At 42.1% G+C, this 18,001-nt stretch overlaps 1 protein-coding gene and 1 long non-coding RNA gene across 3 annotated transcripts in view; one reads left to right on the plus strand and one right to left on the minus strand.

The window, feature by feature from the left end:
* Positions 1–1,679: 1,679 nt before the first annotated feature.
* On the minus strand, positions 1,680–2,116 carry LOC139436013 (uncharacterized). Its single transcript, XR_011645219.1, has 2 exons — positions 2,048–2,116; positions 1,680–1,827 (listed from the first exon to the last, which is right to left on the minus strand). It is a non-coding gene; the product is annotated as an uncharacterized lncRNA (long non-coding RNA).
* Positions 2,117–16,591: 14,475 nt separating this feature from the next.
* The window catches only part of LOC117467609 (peroxidasin), a 57,068-nt gene continuing 55,658 nt past the window's right edge, over positions 16,592–18,001 (plus strand). For both annotated transcript variants that reach the window (XM_034111340.1, XM_034111341.1), the window contains exon 1: positions 16,592–16,809. In XM_034111340.1, the coding sequence (XP_033967231.1) occupies positions 16,625–16,809 (185 nt within the window). In that variant the 5' untranslated portion in view covers positions 16,592–16,624. The remainder of the gene's footprint in view (positions 16,810–18,001) is intronic.

Genomic DNA, 18,001 nt, shown 5'->3' on the forward strand with positions numbered 1-18,001 from the left:
GTCTGTGATTGTGCACGGGGGATGTACAAATGCAGCCACGCTGCAGCATTGGCAATATGTGCCATGTGGCAGATCAGCTCCACAGATGTTGAGTGCCAGTGGAGGAAGCCTGGCACTTCCAAAGTAGTCCAGCCGGTGTCTCAACTTTACCAACAGTGAGAGCAGACATACAACCCACTGGCCAGAGACATCGCCACTCAGGATGTAGACTGGTTCAGGTCTGCACTGAGGGGCGCACGGTGTGGCATGGCATGGCTTTTGTCACCTGAGCCAGAGCCGCGGCCTCAACATCAGGCCATTGTCACCGTGCCGGAGCTGGTGAAGGGGCATGGGGGTCGGGGGCTTGAGGCAATTCTTGCCTCAATGCGACTGAGCAGAGACCAGCAAGCTGCCATCCAGACAGCCACCGGAGGACAGCGGACAAAGTGGCAGTTACACAGGTTGACAGCCAGCAAGTTTGGTGCTGTGCTGCGGTCGGGACTTTCATCCACTCCATGCGCGTCCCTCATGAAGAGGGTGCTCGGGGGGTACAACTTGGACGGAGTCATGGCTGTCAACTGGGGGGTTGTAAACGAGGCCGAAGGGGTGAAGGCTTTTGTGCAGGCCTATCAGGAGACAGTGTTCGAATCTGGTCTCTTTGTGAGTGAGTCGGTGTTTTGGGAGCATCCCCCGATGGACTTGTGCAGCCATCTGCCCTGCTGGAGGTGAAGTGTCCACCATCATTATATAGGATATATATATATATATATATTTGTATACATATCTGTCAATTGTATCATTTTATTTGATTTAAAAGTATTTTTGATCTCTGTCTATAAACACAAACTGAGTAAGATTGACAATAAAGTTGACTTTGAAAAATATATATATTCTTTATGAAAATAGTTGACTGTTGGAGAAATGAATCCAAATGAAACGTTGGACTGAACTACAACTACGCCTTTAAATCTCTACGGACTGTTTTTCAGTGGGATGGCAAGTTCCTATCTTTAAACATTTATTAGTTTTTTCTCAGAACAGATTTGATTTTCTGAAGTTAATTTAACTTAACCATGTAAGGTCATTATTAAAAAGGTACAATCAATTTGTTTAGGGTTGAATAAAATAATGATAAACATTTCATTTGGATAATTTACTGACAGAATAAGAAACTCAATGATGCTCTACTCACCTGTTCCTTTTTATAAAGTGAAACAGTTGAAACGATAGACTTTAGTAAACTTAAAAACAACCTTCTCCAAAAGCTATCAAGGAATATACCGAATACTTGTTTTAGAACTTTATTACATATTTTTATATAAATAGTTTGAGTGATCCATAATTGACAGAAGCTTGTGTTTACACTGACCTGTTACTCATATATTAATGTCTTTGTAACTTCAGTAAACCACTACCTCACTAATTTCTTTCATTCATCACGGTTCAGTAAACTAAGTGACACATGAACCAGTTTAATAATTATAATAACGTAGGATTGCAACTCTTTGAAACTGTAGGTGGCTCTTAAAAGAGCCGTTGTGTTTGGGTGTGCTGGTCTCAGGTCAGTCTCAGGTCAGTCTAAGCCCTCTCTCGCGGATGCAGCGGGATGTCCTTAGGCATGATGGTGATCCTCTTTGCTTGGTTCATCTTACTGGGGGGCAGCTACATGGATGTCGGTGCAGTCCACAATCATTGTGCAGTTGAAGGCAGAATGAATTTATTATTGACTCCGAATGAAGCACAACTTCATGTCATACAATACATTGACTTTGTTTGTAATTGTGTAAAAAAATAAAGCATTGATTAGCAAGCAGGACCTGCAGGAACAGAGCATGGTGATGGATGGAGCTGGGAAGAGAGAAGAATAAAGAAAACAGATCAACCTCATTATCGGATATTAAAAATTCAATTTCAAAACAAGTTGCCTCTCCTACAGTTTTCTAGTGTGTAAAGATGATTTCACTTGACCTATGCACAATATCACACTCAATACATGTGTGTCTCTGGGGGGTGCATTTTGCCTTTGATGTATATAAATAATATACCATAACCAAATACTATTACGTACAGTGGAAATCAGGTTGCCAGAGCAGGTCAGTCCAGTGTGCATGTTCCTCAGGGTCTCAGCAGTTACAGGTGAGGTAAAGAAAATAAAAGAGGAAAAGGTCAGTAACAACACTTATAATAATTATCTCTTTTAATAATGTTCTATCAGTAATCACTCAACTACTGTCTTTCCAACAAGCAGATTGACTCACTATCATCACAATGAAACACGTCCAGAAGAATGGACCACAGATGGAAATTAGCTATTAGCTATAATCTGGCATATTGCATCTCTTCTCTTTGCTGAGATTAATGTTTTTGTATGCATGGTCCTTCTATAAATAAATACATGTCATGCAAAGCTGCCTGCCTGCCTTCGACTCTCCCTGAACTGCCTGATCTTTTAATGTTCAATGTTAACCATTTGAGCAGATAGCATTAAGTAGAAAAGATCGCAGATGCTAATCTGCCGTTAGCCTACCTCCCGCCCCCTTAGCACCTGGTGGAGGGGGCGATAGGCTCCTCTTCAAATGTTTCACAAAATACTTACCATCATGACTACTCTTACTGTTTAACATTTGGGTTCACTTCATGTTAAGGCTAATACAAATGACAAGGCTAAGTAATGTGATGCTAACTAACGTGCTCGCTACTAGCTATGTAGCTAGCTTGACTGTGTTCCATGCACAACATGTGTATTACCTGATATGTTTGGTCCAACGACTCCTGGTCCTTTCATCAGACGGGAATCGATAGAACGAGCTATGATCTATAAGTATGATCACTTATGTGATTACAACCTGGTACAAAGCACACAGGCATCTTGTAAAAGTGAATTTATTTTTAGCAATCTCTTATTTATTGGAGGGAATAAATCAGTTATGAGATATTCTTCTTCTTCTTCTTCTTCGCTTTAATTACGAGTCGAAACCACTTGGAGCATTATCGCCTGTGACATCACTTACGCGAGCCAGAATGGGATTTGGGATTTGTAGTCTTTGTAGTCGCATATTTTTCATAGTCTTATATTTCAACAGTTTTACGACAAAATGTGACTTTTTTGACATGGAACTTATTGTTTAAGATTGACAAACATCATATGTGTAGTTCGTGGCACAATTCAAACGGGATCAAAAGATACGTTTTCTCTCTCCATTGAATTCAATGTTAATTTTTCGCTTCCGGGGTCCCATGGGCCGGAAGTAGATGGGCGTGACTTCGCCTCTCTATTTAAAGAGCCTGTTGTATACGTTCCCATGAGGAAGTCCCGGAAGCATGTTACCAAAGTAAACCAGTTAAATCTACTCTTACGTTGTGGACATACAATTATTGATCACAAGATTCAACATATTATTGGCGACGAGGATTAAGAAGAGGATTAAGACAAGGATCAAGACGGGATCAAAGAGGACATGCCGAACGGACTGGTTAGCACCTTACATGCAGGTTTGGGTCGTTAGCGGCAGCTGGCTCAAATTATTAGCAACGTCTGCGGGTGGAGGAGAGGATTCATTGACACACAATGGCAATGATTGGCACGCTGGCACCTTTTGATGCAAAACATCAGAAGTGGGAAGAATACTGTGAGGTATTGGAACAGTTTTGAGGCTAATGAAATTGATAATGGAGGAAGCCGTAGTACTGTAAAAAGCACGACCAATCATCTGAGCCGTTCCAGCTAAAATAACTGGATGGCCTACCTGCCTGTCAGCTTTCCATCTGTGCACAAACTTACCTCGTGCCCTCATTGGTCATGTGCGCATTCGTGTGTTGGGGGAGGGGCTCTGTAAGGAAGGGGTAGATTTTTTCCAGTCGTGTATTTTCAAATTCTAGCGCACTCGAGCTGGTTTCTCAAACGTACATACCCTACCTTTCAATACGATTATTCATTGACTTTGAAAACATCCATTTATTGAACTTAATAATTTGAACAGTATCTTTTTAACAGTTGATTACCCTGAACTTTAAGTATAATTCAACTGCAAAGCATTCAGCTGAAGCCACATCTTTTTCAACTTCCCCACGGCATTTGTCGTATAGGGCAGGCAGTGCAGATCTGGTGAAATTATGCCGAGATGGCATTGCGTAACGCATGTCCATAGTGTTAACCAGTTGCTTAAACCCATGGTTGCTAACCGTGCAACCGCTACGACCAAAATTAACCAAGGGGATTATGGGTAACACGGAAAATTAAGCTCTGTTTGTAGTGGTGTGTTAAATGCGATTCAGTTTCACACAAGTGTGCAGCCCACTCTATCTTCTTTCTTTTGAAAGCCTTCCCCACTGACGCCAGGTCCCTAAACAGCCTTATGAAAAACCTCCTCAGTCCGGATAAGCCCAAGGATAAGACTTACACACAACTTGTGTAGCTGCTAAAAAATCACTTTGCCCCAAAGCCTAGTGAAATTGTGCAACGGTACAAGTTTGACTCCCGCAACCGTGAGCCCAATGAGTCAGTAATGGAATACGTGGCTGAGCTGCGTCGGTTAGCGCAGGATTGCAACTATGGTAACACTGCAGCAGAGGTTGAGAGACAGGATCCTCTGTGGAATAAATGAAGATCGGATTCAGAGACGACTCTTATCAGAAGCGGATTTAACATTTGAAAAAGCATTGTCAATTGCTGTGGCGTCAGAGACTGCAAATAAAAATGCACAGGAGATACAAAACCAAGGGGCCACAGCTAAATGCTTCAAAATGGATAAAAAGCCACAGGAGGCTCATGCCCGGCACCAAATGGGAGGGCCAGGGAGGGCCAGGCCCTCCCATTTGACATTCCTGCCCTCCCCCAATAAACACGATTTTTATTATTTATAAAAATTACAAAATATTTTTATTTGAATTTTTTTAATTATAAATAAACTGTGAACTTTTATGCTACGATGTATGTGATGTCAGATAGTAAAAAAAAAAAAAATTCCAGGCTACGTCAAATAAATTCATGTGTCTGTTGTGATTTGTGATTCGTCCACATTTAGACCAATTTGGACATCAGAAATTGGCTTAAAAGGTCTAAGGATTAAAACGAAATAGCGATGAAATAACTGCAGCCGATGGTGCTGCTGGCGAACCTGCACCTGCCGTTGCAGCAGCACGCCTTAATGTCACAAGCTTGACCTCGGCAAACCCCGGGGCTGAGTTAGCGAGCCCAAGCCTTGACTCATCAAGGCGGCCGCCACCAACGCTGTCCTCCGAGGCACAGCTCCTTGTGCCCCTACCATCACCACCTGCGTTGCCACACCCTGTACCACACCCGCCAGCATCCTCCTCCTCCTCCGTGCCTCCTCCGCCGTGCCGGTGCCTCCACGACAGACGCTACCTTGCAGCACATCAACAGGTACTATTGGGCCAGCAACCGCTCAAAGACCAACAGCCCCAGATCATCTTGGGGTTAATAAACCCAACCAGGTGAAACTGGATCGTTATCCAGGGAGATTGTTTTCAGGAAAGAAGCGCACTTTTGCCGCTGCATGGTACAACAACAGACCATGGCTTGAATATTCGTTAAAAGCAGACGCAGCCTTTTGTTTCTCCTGTAGACAGTTTAAAGTAAATACGCCTCATCTGATGCGGCTTTTACTGTCAAAGGTTTTTGCGACTGGAAACACGCATTGCAGACTGATAAATGACTGCTAAGGCATGCCGCATCAAAAGAACACATTTCATGTGAGAGTTTGTGGAGAGAGAGACAGATACGCGAGGAAACAAATAAGGAAATTAGTACTTTGGTGCACACAGATCAGCTGGCACGGAGACGTTATTACCAGTAGCGTGGCGTGAAATTAGGGGAAGCCAATAATTCGTCCTTTCTTTTGGGTCGGGGGTGTGGTGGTCAATGTAATAGCGTAACCAGATGAGTGATTACAGCACCCGGTATCATTTTACACACATTTGTACATACAGATGCAGGACTTACACACGCCTGTTATCTAACCGACAGGTCCGCAGCACACGCACTCTCCAGCTGAAATTCTAATAAGCATTCATTCACAAACTAAATCAGGAGACCTTTAACGTTTTACGTCCGATTCGCTCCTTTTTTCCCCGCTGTACACAGCTCCAGTTTGGGCATCGGCCTGTCATCAGATTGTATTTGTTATTGCTGCTGTAGCGGAAGTTTAGTACAATTATTTTTGATTAAATACTCCAAATCTCCACCCTCCATAATTGCACTTGCTTCAGTTGCTTGCTACTTTCTAACGGCGGTGAGAGTGATGCAGTGAGCTATATGTCTTCTATCGATTAGATTTATGATTCGAAAATTATAAGTAGGGTACACATGTGGATATTATCCGACTGAACAAAACGTGCATTTATCTAACAGGTTCGTTTTCTACTAACCTTATTTCAAGCTATTTTCCAAAATCCTATGGAGAAATCTCATTGCTTTTTTGTCGAGGGAAACCGAGCGCAGTTTACTTCCGGGTTTTAGGACGAGTCACTGCAACACTAAGTTGATGCGATTTGATTGGATTGTGAGGCATGGCCCTGGCATGGCCCTGACTAATCACAGGTTGGCAGGGGCATGACGTGAGCCTCATCTGATTGGTCAATCCCTCAATATTTTTTCACCAAGGGAAGCCAATTTCGGCTAGCCTCCTCTCGCAACAGAGATTGCAATCTACTGTTTCACCATAACATCTAGAGGGGCGCTGTTTCACTCTTTGTAAGATACTCAATGAGAATGGGGGAGAGATCGTCCGGCAGCAACACACAGCAAAGAAGAATTTCCAAAACTAAACGAAGTGTTTTTATTTATTTATTAAAATTATAACTACTATCCGATAAAACAGGGGAAGCCTGGCTTCCCTTGGCCTCCAGGAGAAAACGCCACTGGTTATTACGTATCAGCTGTCGTTGATATTATAGCTTTTTTAGCTGTCAACCAACTCCCTCTCAGAGGTGACCACGATTCACTCCACAGCATGTCCGAGTCAGGCAGTGGGCTCTTCCTATCGCTGTTTGAGTATACGCTGCACAAAGATGCAGAGTTGGCCAAAATAATGGAAAGCATTCCCCACACAGCAACATACACCTCTCATGCGTTGCAAAATGCCATAATAGAACTAACAGCAGTTAATCGTCTCCGTCTCTACTATTTCTCTCCGAGTGCAACGATGAGGAAGCTGCCATCCTTAACCAGTGTGCCTTGCTTGTGATTTACCAGTGTTTGTGCTGCCACGCACACAATGTTTCAAAGTGGTTTCTATGTTGCCCTTTATTTGTGTATGTATTTGCGATAAGTGTGCGTCTTTGCGCAATGCCGTTGGCCTTGCTGTTTGATATATATTATGCAGCAGGCCCGCAGCACATGACGGTTTTGTGTGCCCTCCCATGAAAATAATATGCCCTCCCTTTAGATTTGTTCTGGCGCCGGGTCTGAGGAGGCTTATGCACACAGAGAACCTACCAAAGAGTGTTACAGATGCAAGGGAACCAAGCATGAAGCAGCAGACTGTAAGTTTAAACAAGAGAAATGTCATGCATGTGGTAAAATAGGACACATTGCCAGAGCTTGTCCTAGTAGATCTACACAGAATGGAAACGGCAACAAAAATGCAGACCCAAAGAGAGAAAGGAGGCAAACCACATATCACCGTTCTCATAAAGTACAAGAGTAACAGTCAGAGCCAAAGTGATAGCTCAGAAGAAGATACATTCTTTCTGAATAAGATGAGGTTCAGATTGGGACGCATGAGTGAAGTGCACCTGAGACGAGTAGACCCATACATGGTTGAAGTGAAGCTGGATAGTAAGTTTGTTAACTTTGAGATAGACACTGGCTGTAGTCTCACAATAATGAATGAACAGACATTCCAAAGACTATGGAAAGACACAAAAAGTCCATGTTTGAGACGAACCAAAATCCACATCGAGTCTTATACAGGTGACCCTGTTAATGTGGTCGGAGCTGCCATTGTTAGAGTGAAATACAAACATCAAAGGCGGTACCTGCCCCTCATTGTGGTTAAAGGGGACGGCCCCAGCCTGCTGGGAAGAGGCTGGCTGGAGGAAATACATCTGAGTTGGAAAGAAATCAAGCTCAGACACAAATCCCGAGTCCTGAAATACCTGAAGACGGAGAACAAATCGCTACAGCAAGTACTGAGCAAACATAAAAATGTCTTCAAAGAGGAGCTTGGCACACTGAAGGGTATGAAAGCTACCATCCATGTAAAGGCTGATTCAGTCCCTCGTTTCTTCCGTCCAAGGTCTGTCCCGTATGCCATGTGCACCAAAGTAGATGAAGAAATAGACAGATTGTTGAAAGAAGGAGTAATCTCACCTGTTAAACATGCAGAATGGGCAGCACCAGTGGTTCCAATACTGAAGCCTGTTGGGACAGTAAGGCTATGTGGAGACTACAAGCTCACTGTAAATACAGTTTCCTCACTTGAACAATACCCCATACCCCGAATGGAAGATCTGTTTGCAGCACTGACAGGAGGAAAACAGTTCACAAAGTTGGACATGAGTCATGCATACCAGCAAATACTCATGGATGATGAATCAAAGAAATACTTAACAGTGAATACACACAGAGGCTTATTCACATACAACAGACTGCCTTTTGGAGTAGCATCAGCCCCAGCTATATTTCAGAGGACAATGGAAGGTCTCCTGCGAGGCATTCCTTTCGTGGCAGTGTATTTAGATGACATCCTGGTGAGCGGTGTGGATGAGGAAGACCATCTGCAGAACCTCGAAACAGTGTTGGCAAAGCTGGAGGAGGCAGGATTGCGTCTGAGAAGGAGCAAGTGCACTTTCCTGGAAGAGGAAGTGGAATATCTGGGACATCGAGTGGACGCACAGGGAGGACTTCACCCTGTGAAAAAGAAAGTCAAAGCCATCATGGAGGCTCCCAACCCCACAAATATTACTGAACTCAAGTCGTACTTAGGTTTGCTAAATTACTATTACAAATGTCTGCCAAACTTAGCTACACTATTGGCACCACTGCATGAGCTCCTGCGACAAGATGTGCGATGGACATGGCAAAAGAAACAGGAAGAGGCTTTTAAAAAATCAAAGGCCCTGTTAAACTCGGCAGAAGTGTTGGTGCATTACTCTGCTGACCGAGAGTTAATTATGTCATGTGATGAGTCACCTTACGGGGTGGGCGCTGTTTTATCACACGTAATGGACGATGGAACTGAACGTCCTTTGGGGTTCATGTCGTGTACCCTAGCGCCTGCTGAAAAGAATTACTCACAGCTAGACAAAGAAGGCTTAGCAGTTATATTTGGAATCAAGACATTCCACAAGTACTTGTATGGTCGAACTTTCACCATCTATACAGATCACAAGCCACTGATCTCTCTCTTCAACGAAAAGAAACCCATTCCACAGATGGGTTCCCCTAGAGATGGGCGGTGCACCTGAGCAGGCCCACCTTAACCTGCCATCAGGCCCTGGGGCTGAGGTTTTGTAGGCCCCCTATTTAAACAACAAATCAAAGTCATGTATAGCCTCGGCAGGCTCTGTGATGGCACTTCTCCACTCTGCTCTGCGCGCCTGGTCCTCTCCTCCAGATGAGTGACGTATCGGGCCTCCCTCGTGTATCTGTCCGGTTGCCGTTGGCTCCCCTCCACGTAGCAAGTCCTCGTCGTCCTCTCATCTCCTCCAACAGATAATGTCCCTCCTGTCTGTTTTTCCTCTCCCGCTACTCCATCGCTATCAGAACCAGACGGCCTACTTGGCTCGGAGGCCCCGCTGCCGCTCGGTACATAACTCATCTGTCCTTCCTCCTCATCCGGCCTACAGGTTTAAAATAACCTGGAAGCTTCGGCATTTTTTTGTAATAGCTGCTTGTCTCGAAACTCCTTTTCCTTCAACAATTTCCTTTCCCGAGCGCCACTCTCAAACTTGTTCTCCTCAACAACCTTTATCTGTCACTCAATCACTCGCAATATGAATAAGTCACATGTGAAACATATTCTCATTCTGATTGGCTGTGAAGTGGTGCCCACTGACTGTTTCGGAGTCATCTCTGGAATCCATCGATCTGATTGATTAGCGGAGCAAATGATCAAAATACTACGGAGGGAAGATATTTTCGTTTGGATTACTGGTCTGGGGGAAGCTCACGAGTGTGTGTGTGTGTGTGTGTGTGTGTGTGTGTGTGTGTGTGTGTGTGTGTGTGTGTGTGTGTGTGTGTGTGTGTGTGTGTGTGTGTGTGTGTGTGTGTGTGTGTGTGTTTGTGTATTTTTGCGTTTGTGTATTGTGTGTGTTTCCCGGGGAAAACCCTCAGAAACACCGGCTGTTGTTGTGCCTGCTGTGACGTCACGTTACTCCGTTCTCCGCTTGTAATTATGCCGAAGCTTCAAAGTTGTATTTATCATCTGAATTTGCCGAAACAAGTTTAATATCCTGAAAGCCAAGACTTTGTTTATTTGAAACCAGATGAAAACAAACTGTAACGGACCCTGCCGTGTTATCTATGATTACTATACGCTTACATTCATAAAGTCAGCCGGAGGGAGGGGGAGTGAGTGGCGAGTGAGAGCTGTCATCTTCCCTTTACAAGCTTCAAAAATGTATTTATCGTGTGATTTTGGAAATAAAAGTTTCATATTCTGAAAGCCAAGACTTTGTTTATTTAAATGTTTTTTAAAAACATCCGAAATAAAAAAGTTTTTTTTTTTTTAATTAACATTTTTTTTAATTAACATTTTTTATTGGCTCATGATAGGCCCCTGATCTCCGTAGGCCCCTGGGCTTCAGCCCAGGTCAGCCCGTGCATTAAGGCGGCCCTGCACCTGAGTGCCTATGAGTACAAACCAGGAAAGAACAATGCTAATGCGGACGCATTAAGCAGACTGCCGCTGTCGGAAGATGTGCGAGAGAGTGAGACCGCAGAACAAGTGCTCATGATTGATCTTCTGGATGACACACTCGTGGAACGGTGAAACATTGCAAACTAGACTGTCAAGGTTTCTGTTTAGTTACCGCATCACACCTCACGCGACCACAGGCCTGTCGCCTGCAGAGTTGATGATGTCAAGGAGACTCAGATCTGCACTTGACCTGCTCCTGCCAGATGTGAAAACAAGAGTGCAGCTAAAACAGAAACAGTCCCATGACAAACAGGAAACTGAGAAGTTTCTCACCTGGGGATAAAGTTTATCAGAAACTACTCTTATGGACCTAAATGGATCCCTGCGGTCATCGACAGCTCATCAGGTCCAGTGTCATATACAGTGATCATTGGAAGTGGTCAAGTCGTGAAGCAGCATGTGGATCAAGTAAGAGCCAGATTGACAGACACCGTGTCCTTAGAGCCAGTGCTGGACTCCAACAGAGACACTGTGGTTCCAGTGACAATCGAGCAAGAAGGACCTCCTGCAAGTGAGCCAGTGATTCTGTGTACTCCGGTACCGCCGGACTTGCCTGCTACACCCGTGGTGAGACGATCAGAGCGCGAGAGACAGCCACCTGTATACCTGAAAGACTTTGTTAAATAGATCAAGAGATGTTCAATTAATAGAGCAGCATAATTCTCTGTTCTCACTTTAAGGAAATGTTTAGAATGTTAATCTTTGAAAGTGAAATGATTTATGTCAGTACCTCGAAATGTTGTGCAACGGGAGTATGTTATAACCCCACCTTCGGAAAGTATTGTTAGCTTAAAGGGGGGGAAATGTGGTATCTTACCTTGTGTTATTATTACATGTTATTGCATTTTTCCAGCAGGGGGCAAACTCACTCTTGGTATTAAAAGAGCCTGTTGTATACGTTCCCATGAGGAAGTCCCGGAAGCATGTTACCAAAGTAAACCAGTTCAATCTACTCTTACATTGTGGACATACAATTATTGATCACAAGATACAACACACACCATGTCGACGGTTAACAAAATATGTTTATTTAAGACAAACAAATCAAATCAAAACCAGTAAAGTATGAGGTGTGGATGTCAGTGGTATCAGTAATGTAAATGCAGGGTGAGGATTGTATGGACATGTAGCGTGTGTGAGAGTGTTGAATTGCACAAAGTAAAGCAACTGAAGAAACTCATAATATACTCAACAAAACCGGCGTGCCTGCAGGGAGAAGCAGAGAGAGCACAGAGAGGAGCAGAGATGCTTTAATTAGCTGCAGGGAACCAGACCCAGGTGCCCTGAGTTACTGCAATAAATGCAAACACCACAGCACATACAGGACAGCCACCTCCTCTCTACTGATGAACCCACAGGGGCATCACAGCGTCCGATATGACGTAATATCGGAAATGTAGGCTGGCTTTACACCCACGGCCATATCAGAAACGTTGCTATCAGAAACAATGCCCGACTGTTTTGGACGTAATGTTGTCGGTGCATGTTTACATCAAATCAAGTTTTATTTATAAAATTAGCATCGCTAACACTCAAGGCAAGGCAAGTTTATTTATATAGCACTTTTCAACACAAGGGAATTCAAAGTGCTTACTCAGACCTAACCTGTACTGCACAGAGCATGTGTGTGAAGAAGCAGGAAATAAAAAGGAACTCACCTTGTGGTATAACCGGCAAGAGAGAAAGCCTTTGAGCTCCATACTGTTTCAGAAATATTCCTTGATAATCCATGATATGGCGTTTCATCACCGCAGTATCTGCCGGTAGCATCTCCCGCATGAGCTCAGCCCCCTACTTTTTTTTAATCAATTTTTTTTTTTTTTAAACCTTTATACCCCAAATCAGCACTTTTGAAACAGGAAGTGAAATGGAGGGATTCGTATGGGATTAGTTTTGTATCATAAAGATAAAGCAACACTTTCTCAGAATAAAGCAAAACTATGAGTTTAAAAGAAGAAAAAAAAACTAAGTTAAGAAAAATAAAATAAATTTCAAAAATAAAACTATAAGTTGCAAACAAATCATTTGTGTAATCATGTAAACTATAAGTATTTTTCTTTGTTTTAACATAGGTTTTTGTTTGCAGTTCTTGTTTCTTCTTTCTCAATGATCAGACTTTTGCTCTCGCTGCAGCTCTCTCGTTTGCACTCCCTCATTTTTTGTTTGAGATTTTGACACAAACATCCCAGGTGGGCGGGACTTTCAGGGGTGTGTCCCCATTAGCTACTCAGTTTTTGAGTGACAGCCCACTACACCACAGATCATACAGTGCAACTCATGCAGCAAACTCCGGAGTCCACTCGGCCACGTTAGTGTCTGTGTCTCCTGGGGTGTTTTCATGAAAATATCGGACTTATTTTATGGATTGCTGTGCATTATACTTGTGATGTGTAGTTCATACTTTATTCCAACTTTAAATATTTTAATACCTGAACACACTGCTGCTGTTAAATAATTTCCCAATTTAGGATTGATAAAGTGTGTCTATTTATTTTATAGATTTAAAAAACACATCGATGTATTTTTAAGCTAAAGGTGATACACAATATAAACTGTATACTATTATTTTTCAAAGACATGTTACATTTCAAAAGCATATATTGCTATGTTTAGGACAAACAATTAAAGACTGCTTTAATTTAACAAATTCTGCAATATAAAAGTGGCAGATTTGCTTTATTAAACAGACCAGACCTAGGTTGCATACCAACACAATTAGGAACATGCTCACATCTTACTATGTTGGTCTGAAGAGCTGAAGCATTCATACACAATGGATAAAAACTGTGTTGTTTCATTCTATATCCTGTGAGAAAATGATATATATTTAGCATTAACAACTCTGCATACTATTCCTAGCCTGAGGAAGATATGAATAATCAACAGATTTGAATGGAATCTCTAACATGTTAATGTAGAATAAAGACAAAAGAGTGATTATACAAATTACATTTATTGAAATTTGAACCAGAAGATGAAGTCTCAAAGAGTGTTTTAAATAAAAGGACATAAAACAAAAAGGTGGATAATAATAAAATCTATTAAATGTATATGTAAAGACATTTGGTCAAATGAAATGACAATGAGCCAGTGATAACAGTAACGCCAGCGTGGATGAAGCTGGTGCAGTTCTTTCTTCATGCCCCCCCCCCTCCGTGCTGTCCCCTCAGAGGAAGTGGGAAAACGGGATAAGACTCTGGACGCCACGCTGTCTCAATGATCCATACTGTTAATATGAGAGGAAAATAAATGTTTTAGGAAATGAAAAATATGAAGTTAACAAATAAAACACAGCTCAGGGGCAGTCATGGACGGTAGGTTTTCCTACAAAGTTAACTCAGCCTCCATTGATTTTCATATCAAATTAGCGTGTTAATAAAATAAGCTATCATGGCTTATACTTGCATATCTAAACAGAATCATGAAAACCTGTTGGTAGAGTCAGGCACACGAGTCCGTTTGAGTGTGTGCGCCAGTGTCTGAACGCTCACTCACTGCTAGCTATGTAGCTAACTGTTAGGCTACTTAGCTTGCATTGTTATGGATCTAAACGGTAGCACAAGCTAACTTTCCTAGCACAGCTTTACTTCTCACTTAACACAATAAAGAAACAGACCGTATAGCACAAACAACACAAATGATCAATACTTACATATATGTTCACTTGTAGTATTATAATAATTGAAATGCTGGTTCTTCTGGGGGTCTTCTGTCCATGCTCAGCTAGCTACCGCAGCTGCCTGTACTGTACAATCGCTGGAGGACTGGGCTGTCACTCAAAAACTGAGTAGCCAATGGAGACGCACCCCTGAAAGTCCCGTTCACCTGGGAGGTTTGTGTCAGAATCTCAAACAAAAAATGAGGGAGCGCAAAAAAGAAAGCTGCAGCGAGAGCAACAGTCTGATCATTGAGAAAGAAGAAACAAGAACTGCAAACAAAAACCTATGTTAAAACAAAGAAAAAAGACTTATAGTTTACATGATTACACAAATGATTTGTTTGCAACTTATAGTTTTATTTTTGAAATACATTTTATTTTGCTTGACTCAGTTTTTTTTCTTTTAAACTCATAGTTTTGCTTTATTCTGAGAAAGTGTTGCTTTATCTTTATGATACAAAACTAATCCCATAGGATAGAGGCATGGCTAATGGGTGATCTGTTTGGAATTATGAGCAGAACACTTCATAGACATGTTTTTTTATATATGTTTATATCTGAGACCTATGCTATTGCATAAAAATAGCATGATAGGCCTAGGTGATCTTTAATGTGGTAAAGAAAAATGGTGGTAGACCGATTTTAGTGAGTGACCCGTTTTCGCTTCTGATTGGTGCACCAGAGCCAATGTACAGTAGCCTAACTAATTATGCACACCTGTAACTAATCAACATGCTAATTAGCCGACGGTTAGAACACAGTAATTAGTAGTCAGTTGTTCGTCGAGAGAATGGTAAGCCAATTTCATTTTCAGTCATGGAAAAAACGAAAATGTGAATTAGACCGTTCTGCGATGGATATTTTCTGAATAAAATAATGCTGACCAAATGCTTTACCCTTTGTTTTGGCTTGCTGTCATGCTATTACTTAGTTCAGCTACCGTTACTTTTCTAACTGCGCCACAAATATTAAGTCCTTTCTTGACAGAAAACCCCCACATTAGCCTATTATAGCTTGGTTATAGACAAGTGGTCTAATAGGAGGGCCCTGCTGCAGCCACAGGGGCCCTTTAAACTCAAACAAATAGGCTCTATAGCTAAAACAAACTGTCTCTGACTAAACTAAGCTAGTTAGCTAATCTGTCATAATTTCCCATTTAAACGATTGAAACATACACTCTCCCAAGGCAGGCATTTCAACATGACAGAACAAGCCCAGGTGTAACTTTCCTAGCATTATTAATATTTTAAATAATGGCTGCTTTTAATTTAACAAGAGCAGGGCCCTACTGTAACGTATGTGCTTGCTGGCTCAATAATGACTTCATTATCGTAGGCTATGTTTGTACTAAACTTCTTTCTTTAATCTTATCATAACTTTATACACTCGATTACATCTTCCCTTTCAACTCTAGGCTACTACTTGCTAGCTATAAGCAACTGCAAATCTACCTTGCACTGACACAACCAGTGGTGTAAAGTAACTAAGTAGATCTGATGTACTCAAGAACTGTCCTTAGGTACAATTTTGTTGCTACTTTGTACTTCTACCCCACTACAGTTCAGAGGTTAATGGTGTACTTTTACTCAAATGCATTTATGTATTACCTTAAATTACTTTGTAGATTGGGATTTATTATATGAAATATAATCAACACCTTAATAAAACTTAGTTACACCTGGAGTCAATCCACATGCTACCCTATACAAACAAAGTAATTAAAAATAGCTGAACCTTTACCAGCTCTGATAACACTTTAATGCATCAATAATTATAATAAAAATATATAAGATGTGTGATTCTGAAATGGGCCAATCTGCAACATAAGTACTTCTACTTCTGCTACTTTGAGTATATTTTGATGGTAATACTATTGTGCTGCTACTTGAGTTACCTTTTCAATGCAGGACTTTCTACACTCTGGTAGTTTTATTTAGGTGCAAGATCTGAGTACTTGTATTGCCTCTGCTCATTTACTCAGCTCTCTACTGGACTTAACTTGTCTGGGATTGTGATAGACTGCACTCTCTCTCCCCCTCTCTCTGTGTGTGTCTGTTTGAGAGGGCAGCTGGCGGTCTGTGCTCGGCTCGGCTCACTGCTAGCAATGGCGCTGCGGGCTGGCCAGTTCTTTTCTCCGTGTCTCCTCACGGTTGCTTTGTTATTGCTCGCGAGCGGACCACAGTTTGTACTTAGTTGTCCGAGTCGCTGTTTGTGTTTCCGAACCACCGTGAGATGTATGCATCTCAACTTGGAAACCGTACCAGCAGTTTCTCTCCAGACTACCATTCTGTAAGTAGCCTAGCTTTTTCTCCTTAAATCTAACGGGAACCAGCCCTCTGGGCACACCGGACGGGAGGGAATGCAATGAATGCTAAAAGCCTGGGATTTTCATTCACGTTTGACACCTGTGGTGTCAAGTTAAAACAGTTTATAGTCTTTGCATTGGTTAATCTCAGTGTTAAAAGTAACTTTTTGAAAAGTGTAATCATCGATTTCAGTTTAGTTTTAAACAAAGGGTTGTGGTACTCGTATATTTCCTGTTGTAGTGCACAGGTTTTTGCAAAGTCTTTCACTAAGTTAGAACACCTGCCAGTGATTTCAGCTGTTGGCTTTAGAGGTTAATGAACAGGGTTTTTAGGGTCACACAGCTGGTGAAGTCAGCCGCAAGCAATGTGGAGGGTCAGACTCTTCCAGAGAGGTTCCTGAGCTTCAGCAAGTGTTAACATCTCGATGGTGACATGTATAGAGGAATTCTAAAGATATGGATTATATTTCATGAGAAATGGATTTATGTTGCGTTTGATTAAAACCACCATCCCTAGTCTGCAGATTTCATTGAGTGTGTTGTGATATTTGGGGAAGTGTGTGCTTAATTTTCAGGAGAAGAAATCCCAATAGGCTTTCTTCTTTACAATGGATCTTTCAACTACATTGTGACTTGGTAGTCAGAAAAGCTATTACTGTTATTGAATGAAGTTGTGTTGCTCAGGTTTAACTCCCATGTTTGACTTTCCCTCTCACATGAAAGGGAGGAAATGCTTCTCACTTGACAGCACTTGTGAATGTGTCCAGGTTGTCAGGAGCACTTTGTTACAGTCTACCAACTAAACAATTTCCTTTTTGATCTAGCCGGGCACAGTGTCTGAGAACTGCAATGAGAGAACACAAAGTTGCAGATCTGTTCACTCTTCCATATAGGTGACATCCTTTGTCTTTAATTTGACCCTGCTATCTTGTTGTGCATTTCAGTTCATAATGCATGGACCTATAAATAGCTTCATTCAGCCTGTTGGCAGGGGGACAATGGGGCAACTCAGCCAGTCTGTACCACTGTAGCATGAAGTATCCTTGCCCTCTTGTCATTTGGGGTCACCCCACAGCCTTGAAAGTAGCCCATGGTGCAGCCCTGCCCAGGTACCCCAAAAGGAAAGATAAAAGTCTGCCACAGCGATTGAAGGATTGTTTAGGTATTCTGTAGGAT

This window comes from Pseudochaenichthys georgianus, chromosome 22, assembly GCF_902827115.2.
Source record: "Pseudochaenichthys georgianus chromosome 22, fPseGeo1.2, whole genome shotgun sequence".
Lineage (NCBI taxonomy): Eukaryota > Metazoa > Chordata > Actinopteri > Perciformes > Channichthyidae > Pseudochaenichthys > Pseudochaenichthys georgianus.